Raw genomic sequence first — 10861 nt, forward strand, 5'->3', positions numbered from 1 at the left:
CCTTGCTCTGTTACGATTTTGTGACCGAGCTGCATGCCTCTACTGCTAACTGCAGTCAGGCCACTTCCATCAAAAAATGGAAGATGTCAGACATAAATTCTGACATCAGGACTATAAAGCTTTGACCTCCCCATTGTCTCATTTGATTAGGTATGAAGTCAAATTTCAAAAAGTGTCTAAATTTTTACTCAGTGCCATTACTAAATCAGATCACAGTAGCTCCATATCTATCGCTACCACTGATAGATCTCCACTGGCACTGACCTCGGGCTCTCCAGCTTTGTGGTACTGCCTTGTTACGCGGAGACAACTCCTGCCTCGGGCTAACGAGCATGGAGCGGGATGTCCTCTGGACAAGCTGCGAATGCCACGTTCAAAGGAGACATGCAGTGCCCCAGTTTCTGTGGCCACAGGGAGCTGTCTAACAGGACTAAGTTTAAAAAAATTCTCTTGTTACCATAAAATTTCTGGTAAAAGATTACATGTGGAAGGGATTAGAGTGACCTAGAAGGCCTGTGTCCTGCGATGAGACCACATAAGATAATGTGGAATTTAACTGTTTAAACTGTTGAGCCTCCATTCTAGGGTCATTCACAAACAATATCACCGGGCTTGCCACCGACCTGGACTTGCCACACATGGAGGATATCTGTGCCTTTCAGCTGGCAGCATTATTTTTGTCATTTGTTCCCTCAAGGGCAGAAAACAAAGGTTGTACATTCTTAATGAGGACGTGAGGACAGAACAAAGGCTTTACAATATGAATGTGATGTCGAGCATTTTTCATCTATCGTACTGTAGCATTTATAATCCTCTACGTGTAAAGAGGGGTTTCAGTTTTTTTGCTGAAACTGCAAGCAGCCACAAGAGAAAACTTGACCTCTTAGGTATCAGTAAACCAAGACGCCACAAGCTTTTAAATAAATAACTAACCATAGAGGAAAATATGGGGTCGTTGGGTGGTTGATCACTGAGATAGACCAGTGATATAATAAGGACTAATCCACTCATCCACTCACTCACTGTATGAATCACTCCTCTTCTACTTCTAAGTCTCCCTGTCGTTATCTCTGTCTCACATTCTCAGTGTCTAGGCATCTATCTTTTTGCAATTTCATTCCCTTCACAGGCTGAGTCAGTGCAGTGACTCAAACAGGCTCCACTTTAAATTTAAAGGGTCAAGGTCTGTTTGGACACTTCTGGTTCACTCAGCAGGAGATGGTAGAGACTTTATTAGCCTGATCGCCTTTGAAGTCCTCAAACCGACTGCAAGAAACTCTCCTATATGATCAAAGGAGGAAAGAGAAAAGGAAATTAGAGTAATATGGTTTGAATACTCTTCCACTGGAGCTCTATGGATGATGACGAGGTTTTGGATATGAGTTATTGTGGATATTATTATATCTTACATTGTAGAATTGCACCAGGAACATTACAAATCTTCCGCTTATCACCTGAGGAAAATTTAGCAAATGCAATGAAATGTTCAGGGGCATTTCCTTTTGCCTCAATGTAAATGTCCTCATTGCTCATCTGAGAATAATTTCTACAATAACTGGTGGGAAAAAAATAATAATAGTAATAATAGTCTGGAAATTAAACTGAATGAGCTCAGTGGGCTATTGTTCCAATCAGTGAGGTCGACATGACTCCTGACTATCTGCATCAATTATACGCACCTCTTTGTAGAAAGAGATTTATTATATTATTATATTAGTTATTATAGATTATAAACCAGTCTGACTGGTTTATAATGACACGGCTGACATTTTCCATAATTATTCATGTAAATTAATGATGCATGAAACCTCACACTGTATTAAATGAGGTGCTTTGAATTAGATTTCTAAATTTCATGCCACCGCATGCTGTCATATCCTTGGCTGCTCCTCTAATCCCTGTATGAAACAAGAGGTAAGAGAGTTCACAGAAAAAGGCTCTGGTCAGTGGCAAGTGGGCCTAATTTAAGAAAGATGATAAAATGTGGCGTAGGATATGCATAAAAAAATAACAGGGCAGGATTCTACAAATGCTGAGGTCATGGGTCCCAACCAGAGACATTTTTGAACAAATGCCAAAAAGATAAAAATAACTTTTTTCAGACTTTTGAAATTAGATTTTTTTTTCACTTAACTGTTTAATTATGCTGTCTGTAAAATTTATTTTCCTAAATGGAGATCTAAATGCTGTTTTAAACACTTCTCCACACTGCCAGGTATTATAATTCTGGTTGGTGGAAAATTGATTTAGTTATTTGTTAGCATAAAAGTTGTCAAATTTAAATATATGAAGTCTAAAAAAATACTGGAATCATATAGCCTATAAATTATCAACAAGCGTTCCCTTGTAATTGTAGAATGTTAAATAATCACAAATGAAACAATAGAATAAAAAAAAATAAAGACATACCTGACATCTACAGCATACATCACACTTTGAATTCATTGGCCCTGGTTTTCATTGTAAAACACCATTTAAAAACCTGTGGGGTCTATTAGTTTTATTTTTGTAGTCACAAAATGCTAATATATCAAATGCTGATGGAAATCAGTACTTCACGATTCAGTAATGCATTGCAGTTTAATTGTTGGGGTTATCTTAACCTTCTCTAAGGACAGCACAGGCTACAGTAACATCAAGTGTTATGACACTTACTTCTTTACTACTTTACTTCTCCATGAGAACAAACCAACTTGATTCACACTCTGTTAAGTGTTGTTAGTTCAGACGGTTTTGTAGCCAGCCTTGCCCAGTGTTGCAGGAGTTGAGAAAGAAACAAAACCTTCGGGGACGGAGGTAATGATGCTCAACAGATGACATGTAAAGCAATTCTGACACACTGAACAGAAAAAAGGTCTATTTTCTTGTGTCCTTAGCCATATGGCATCCGCTTGAGTAAATTTGATTAGCCAACTCAAACACAGTAATCAGGGCATGCAAAATGTTCCATCCAAATGTTGTTTTTGGTATCCACTAACTGAGTTGCTGCCAGATATTCTTCTTTGCTATTGTACAGCAACTGTGCCCACAATATAAGAGAGTTCAAGAATAATCACTTTGACCCAAAAAGTAAAAAACAAATAATTTTGAGTTTGATTTTGTCCTCAAATGGCCTTACTTTCTCAATATTATGTAGGATTTTTCCTAATATTCTTTTCATACAGTCCTATCTGAAAATATTGGAAGCCCTGAAATTTAAGTACAGACTTTAGAATATCTTCAGAAATAGATGCAAATTAACCAGTTTTGTATAATCAAAATATTCTAATAGAATATCCAAAATTACTGAACAATATAAAATTAAATTAAAAAAAACTTGCATAATAGTGAAATAATACCAACACAAAATTTACCCTGGACACAATTATTGGCGCCCTTCACTAGTATTTGGTTGCAGAACCTATGGCAACAATGGCAGCCTCAGTATGTTCCTTGTGGCCACGTAAAAGCTTCCTGCACCTGTCTGCTGATAGTTTCTTCTCACAATGGCAGATTTCAGCTCTCCCCAAAGCTTTTTAATGGGATTTAGGTCATGATTCATTGCTTGGCAGTTTAAAATCGCCTGTCTTTTCCTTTTCAATCTTTCTCTTTTGTGTTTTCGGTTGTTGTCCTGCTGAAAGACCCAAGACCTTTGCCTGAAACCTAGTTTTCCTACACTGGGTAACACATTTCGCTCTAAAATGCCTTGGTAGTCTTCTGATTTCATCATTCCTTTGATATATTCAATGCCTCAGCCCCACAGCATAATAGAACCTCCACCATGTTTTACTGTAGGTAGAGTGTTCTTTTCCTAATAGGTTTTATTTCGTCCCCTATAAAAAAAACTGTTGCACTACATTCCCAAAGAGGTCTACTTTGATTTCATCTGTCCATAGAACATTATTCCAGAAAGACTGTGGCTTATCTATTAAAGTTTTTGCAAACATTAGTCTTGCCTTTTTCGGCCGTTCTCTCAATAGTGGTATACTCCTTGGCCTTCGCCCAATGGAGCCCTACTTGGTTTTATGTGCTGAAACCATCGGGCTCTTTAGATGTCTTGCATGGTGTTTTTTCAAAAATCCACATCGACATTTGCATACTTCTCTACTAAGTTTCTTTCCTCTTGTCTTCACCACTGTGAAAAAGAGACTGGAAACAACCAGCTCCTTTTTATGCAATAAAACCATCATTCATTGGTTAATTCAGGTCATGTGAAAACTGAAAATTAAGCACAGGTAGATCTTATTTGTTTGAGGAACTAATTTAAATTCATCTAAAAGGTGCCTATAAATGTGTTGAGTGTAGATGTTATGTCTGTACTTTTTATTTTATTATATGAAAGCATTTATTTGCTGTTATTGTTCAGTTACTTTGGTTAATTTTATTAAATTTTCTGATTATAAAAATTGGTTCATTTGCATTTATTTCTGAAGATATTCTGAAGTCTGTACTTAAATTCAGGTGTGTCGAAAGTTTCTACCAGGACTCTTAAGTTTGTTAATTTTGTGTGAATAACCAGAACAATCACAGGACCATTGATAGTAGCTATCATCGGCTTGAGTGAAGTGACTTCAGGTTTTCCAAATTGTTTTCCTTTCATCATTTTCTAAGAGCATTGCTCAGTTTATTGACCCAGTGATGTCCCTCTAGCCCACCAGTATCTCTGCTCCCAGAGATAGAAGCAGATGACCGAGAGCTTCAGCTCCTCTGTGTCTCTTGTATCTGCGTCACTGCCTGATAATCATGACTTTACCGGCAGGCTTCACTTGATGCCTTATCTCAGCTGGGGAGTGCCAAAATGGATGTGCACCAGTATGGGATCCATGTTCCCTAACAAGGGACTGTGTGTGGTGTTGTTGTGATTTGGAGACTCATCAGTGATGAGTATCAAAGGTGAGTGTGTCAACAAGTGTCCTCATGTCTTTTTTTCTCTGTACCACACAGAAATGAAGAAATTTATGCGGGATTGCTTTAGTCCAGTGTTACTTACAGCATTAACCTGTATGATTGATTGACCCCTTCCTTTTAAATTTTCATGAAAAAACACAATACAATTGTATGATTTCATGTCAGCATTTGTTAGGATTTGATAAAATTGGTCAGATTTTGTGGCTGACAATATAAATTAAGTCAGACACTATATTCTTAAGTTAAAACTTGCCATAACTAATTTTATGGGAATTATATACTTTAAGCTTGTTACACGCAGTATTTGGAATAATACTGTCACATTATTGCGGCCAAAGTTGTCCACAGTTAAAAGATGAAATTGAGAGGATTTGTCATCTAGATCGGCAATTACACATGGTCAGAACTTCCAAAAATGTTCTGGACATCCTCGAGTTTCCGAAATTTGTCCAGTGCTTCAAGGCAGTACTTTTAAGGTTTTCTTTGCATGAGTGAGAAAAAAAACCTGCTTTCAATTCTAATTCAGTTTACGACTAAATAGCTACAAGTAAATACTAGACAGATATGTGGCGAGGTCATGTTGTGTGGTACAATCAGTTGACTGCTCTCCTCAGTAAACCCTGTGAAGATGAGTGTTGACTGCAAGGTTATAGAAGAGGTTATCGCAAACTTTTCACTGTCTGTCTCACTCCAAGCATAATCCTGAGCACTACACTTCAGATGTGACCTAGTAAATCAATTCTTAGAGTCGTAGTTTCCTCTTAAACAAAAACTACTCTGAGAAACTTTGCAGTTGCTGCATTCTTACATGTACAGTATGTGTAATAAAGTTCTTAAAGAGAGAAGATTAACAAAAGGTTTACAGGTTGTCATCAACATGTATATTTTGCATGTTTGAAGTCATTATTATTGATACTTCATCTTACAGTGTGGCATTATCACATGAAATAAACAGATAAACAGCAAACACTAATGAAAATGGTTGAGTTTAAATGACAGAAATCAGCCCTCTCAAACCAGATTTCCAAAAAGTTCTTTAATAAATAGCAACAAACTGACTGACTTTAAAAACATCAGTAGCTCTCTGCAACAAATATGTACGACAATTTGACATCTGAAGAGCTATAATACCATTTTATTTGCTGTGGAATGTAATCACCAGTTTAAGATCCAACAAAGAAAAGTCTCCATTTGAATCGCTTAACAGTTATGAACATTTATGAAGGGAGAATTTTTGTAGAGGATTTATAACGGGTCGATGCAATTGTGACAATTGTGTAACTAGAAGGGAAAAAAAAATCTGTTTGAAACGTTTGGACAAACAATTTATCATTTGATCGCACATTGTGATTTTTTTCCTTTATATTAAATGGAAGATAACAGAAAACACTGACCCCCTACACACACACATACATCTGCAAACACAAGGCAGACCTTGAAGCCTGTGGAGGGATCTAGACACACTCTTGGGGCTATCAGCTCACCCTTCCTCCTACACAGACTTATTTTCTCTCTCCGTGGCCTCGGTGAGTGGTGATGGGTCTCCATTTTTACATTATCTAAGTGACAACCACTGGAGGTCCTGTTGTGCTTTTAGGATCGTATTGTCCATGCCTTGTTGTCCATTCATTTCCCCAATGTTTCCATTTGTGGTTGTCTTTGGACTGCTACTGTAGAAACAGTATACTAAAAGCCATGATGACACAGCAGCAAGCCACCCAGGGGCTCTTCCGCTCACCTGGACAAAAGAAATTATGTCAAGCTCAACGATACATTGTTAAAAATAAAAAAAGAAGAAATATGACACACACACACACACACACACACACATTCATACATATGTCTGTCTGTGTGTGTGTGTGTGTGTGTGTGTGTGTGTGTGTGTGTATGTATAGCAATCACAGGCTTACCTATTCTGGCACACTTCCAGAAAATTCCTAAAAGCCTAAAAGATAAAATAATAACAGAAATCATAAACAGGAACTATTTTTTGCCCCCACTTCAATAGTGAGTAAAATTTAATTGTCCTTTTGCTGCATTAAAAAAAAATAAAGGCAGAAATGACTCTGTTGTGATATTAAAAGCTAAAAAAAGAGGTTGGGTGTGTTGATACATCAACAGAGTAGATACAGCAACTGCTACTCAGACCTCTGCCACAACATTACAAGAGGACTGTGATCATCTTCCTACAAAACCCAGGCAACCATCAGCCTTCCATTTCCATGTAAGGAGTGTGCACAGTGGAAGAGAGGGGGACAGCACGCAAGTCTTTTTATCTCTGGTGACAGCTGAGGCAAATGTGGCATTTCAAGCCTCCACTTTTGTGTGTGTGTGTGTGTGTGTGTGTGTGTGTGTGTGTGTGTGTGTGTGTTTGCATTTTGCACGTTTTACAGCCAACTTTGTTAACCTTGATACTGACTAGGTGGTGTCAGCACCCCATCGTAAAAATGTTCTTTTATTGACTTGGAATAGTCCTGGCGTGGACGTTAGATTTTCGACAATCTAGGCTTCTTTTCTTATAATGTACACACATTTTTCTGTGCAAAACACAAATGCCTAAAATTTACCTGGAGATGTTATTCCCGTCAGATTTGAGGCCTATCCCTACCACACAAGAATTATTGGCATACTGTGTGGCACCAAATCAATACAAACAATTGCTCATGCCCTAGTCGACCAATCAATCAAGACGGAAGACTATTATATCATCCCATCTACCACTCTCAGTCTCATGTGTTTGTCTGAAGAGGATGTCCCTCCCTGCTCCAATGGTGTGTGTTCGTGAGAATGTGTGCGGCTGTTCCTGGGCCGTGCCAGACTTATTAGAGGTGAATCACAATTTGTACATCCAAGAAAAATAATGATCCAGTAATGATGAAAAATTAAGGCTTTCTGCTACTTTACATGCCTCAAAGAGGAGCTTCTTGTTAGTTGAAAAAACGAGCAAGTGTCCCTAGTAACGACAGTGAATTACAGAGGGATGAATAATTTTAAATTGTAGGGAGTAGGGGTATATGCATATACCCTGTTACTACATAGAGCAGAATAAGCTTTATCACAGACGATTTCTTGTTGGTAAATATGAGGTTTTCTACCACAGGAAGAAAACAAACTGCTTTAATATAATCTGAAATACAGAAGTAAACTACTTGGAATCAAATGTTAAAATTGGAAAAGTGAAAAGTAATGGTGACAGGACCCTTGAGGGATGGAGCAGAATGCATAGCACTTTTATAAAACACAAATCATTTTGTATTTTGTAATTGCCTTAGCATTGTCAGTGATTGCTGTACCATTACACAGTGACAAGCACTGAGGCTATAAGATTAAGATATGATCTTTTTCTATGTCCTTATTCCACCCTGAGTCTTAGACTTAGTGCTTTATTCTGAGACCATCTTTCATTTTAACTGCTTCTATTTATGTCAGGACATTTTTGGTAACATTAAACTACATGCCAAAGCATCACCAAAAAGTTTGACCTTGCTCATTTGACAAGAAAAGTGTAAATACCTTAAAGAATCACAATAAAACACTTGACATTCGGACAAATGCTTGAAAGATAAAGAAAAGAAGAGTGAACAAGGTTCTCTAAAAATCACTTAAAAGTCCTTTCTTGTGGCTCACTTGTATGTTGAAGTGCTGAGGGAAGCGACACATCATGTATGCTGATGATGCTGTGTAATAACACTCCAATGATTTTGTTATGCAATTTGATATGATACTGTGTCCCGTACAAAACGACAAAGACAGGTATTTTAAGACTTCAGTGGCAGCTTCATTGTTACGTATTAGGGCTGAAATAGTATCTGATCATACCCGGTCTTGTTCTTGTCTAGCAAGCTGGGAGCCATCGCTCTGATGTAGGCACAGGTACAGATCAGGAGGAGGATCACTGTTAGCAGCGACTGGAAGTTGAAAATGGCCGACTGTGAGTTGAAAGAGAATGATATATTTAGCACAGTCATGATCTAATGCAGCTAACCAGCAATAAGTCAAAATTAAGAACCCTCGATTAAGAACCCTCGATTTCACTTTAGTTCATTTTCTGTAACACTAATGTTATGCTACATTTAGCAAGGAATGTTGTTCTACCAGCTGTTCATTCAGACATGTTTTTCCATAGACTGCCAGTTAGAATTATCCTCTTTAAGTGTATCTATGTGATTACAAATTAGTATGTGTACTAATTTATAAGATCAACATCATGCCTAAAGAGGTACTGTGGCTTAAAAAAAGAATCCATATCTCATACTACCATGCATTAAAATGGATATCCAAGACTGCTCTGCCTGGCTTTAACTATTGTATCTTATTTATAACCTATATCAAACTGTGGGGACCCACTTCATCACACACACACATTATTACATAACACACCGAACTGATAGGGAGGTTTGTGATTTAGTGCTGTTTTTTGTGTATTAAAAGCCTATCTTGCCAGCTTTTCACCACCTGTGTGGGTCTGCTGATGCTGTAATGAGATCTTAGTACATCAAGGACAATGGCTAAGTTAGCCCTTCCCTGTTTGGGTAAAAATTAGTGGGGCTGTCATTTAAGAGAGCTGTCATATGAAGTTAATCCCCATCATATGAAGGAAATGCAGTTCAACAACAAATCTACACCGGAGTGTGGCTTAGATGGCCAACAACACTGAACATCTAACAGACAAAGTAAAAGATGCTCGTAGATTTAATCAACTTTGAGAATAATTAATTACTCTCTTATTCCTAATTATTGAACAATTACAACACTCCAAAGCTACCAAGCGCCTTTGCTAAGATTTTTAATGCAACCCCTTCTGGAACAGTCTGTTTCTGTTTACACAAATATTTGCATTAATCTAAAGAGACAAAGTTTCCATGTAGTATCAAAGAATGATCTCATATTTGTCCTTAACTATTAAAATCCAGAATTTACCTTTGAAATATTTTATTACCAACATGGTGACACATCTGCCTTCAACATTAATTTTACATTATTATGCTTTAAAGATAATAAGCAGGGACAAAGTGTACACTTAAGATTTATGTAATTTTTCAGTTTTGTTCCAACATGATTAATTACACTCCTGCCACAGCAAATAAGTACTATAATATTTCCATGGTCTTATTGTTGGCAAAATTAATACATTATGACCATTCTGAATTTTAAATATATGTACTTTGAATAACTATTTAGTACATTGTGATGATATATGTTTTCTGTCTGCAGGCATTATCCATTTCGTGGCTGTTTGTTGTTTCTACATGTTCTGTTCGAGATGAAAAAAAAAACTTCTAATAAACTGTCTGCTTGTCTGTAAGATCTGTTTAACACGGTGTTCAGGGAATAATTAAGTTACTTACTCAAACGTTTTTTTTCCAAATATTTGCGTTATTGCAAGTTTACAAAAACAACGTCGTAACGCTAACCAACTACACACACACACACACACACACACACACACGCATGCTCACTTAAATGTGGTGCAGCTACGTGGCAAACACCTCAAAACATTACGATGTTCGCATTCACCGCTCATCCATTAGTGAAACCTTTAACTCTTGTTAACAAACGACTCGCACTCACACACGACCGCAGCTTACGTGAAATGCATCTCTAATATAATGATATTTACGAACAGAAACGTATTGTGATAGCTAAATTGGCTAAATTGTTAGCATACCTTAGCTAGCCAATGCTAGCTATTTAGTTTATAAATAATAAACGTCCTGCTTTCCACCGAATGATTGCGTTAGTTGTTGTCACAGTGTATTGAAGACAGAGATTAGATGTGGAATGTATGTTGTAGATGATGCTCAAACGAAGTGGTGAAATAGCAAAAGCAGCCGTTTAGTAAAAACAAACTTACCATTTTTGTTGGGTGTCAGAGCCACATCACACTTCCTGCTCTCAGGAACTGACGTAGCGTAACCGAAGAGGTTTACGTAACGTAACTACGCACTGTGCCGCAAAATCTCGTTTGCTGATT

The 10861-nt window shown here is 37.4% G+C and overlaps 1 protein-coding gene across 1 annotated transcript; it reads right to left on the reverse strand.

Moving 5' to 3' along the window:
- Positions 1–5905: 5905 nt before the first annotated feature.
- tmem167a (transmembrane protein 167A) lies at positions 5906–10852 on the reverse strand. The gene is made up of 4 exons (XM_040155281.1): positions 10742–10852; positions 8707–8816; positions 6798–6832; positions 5906–6625 (listed from the first exon to the last, which is right to left on the reverse strand). Exons 1-4 carry the CDS (start codon positions 10742–10744, stop codon positions 6555–6557), a joined length of 219 nt encoding a protein of 72 aa, XP_040011215.1. The 5' UTR covers positions 10745–10852; the 3' UTR covers positions 5906–6554.
- Between the last annotated feature and the right edge of the window lie 9 nt (positions 10853–10861).

The sequence above is a fragment of the Xiphias gladius genome, chromosome 19 (genome assembly GCF_016859285.1).
Source record: "Xiphias gladius isolate SHS-SW01 ecotype Sanya breed wild chromosome 19, ASM1685928v1, whole genome shotgun sequence".
Lineage (NCBI taxonomy): Eukaryota > Metazoa > Chordata > Actinopteri > Istiophoriformes > Xiphiidae > Xiphias > Xiphias gladius.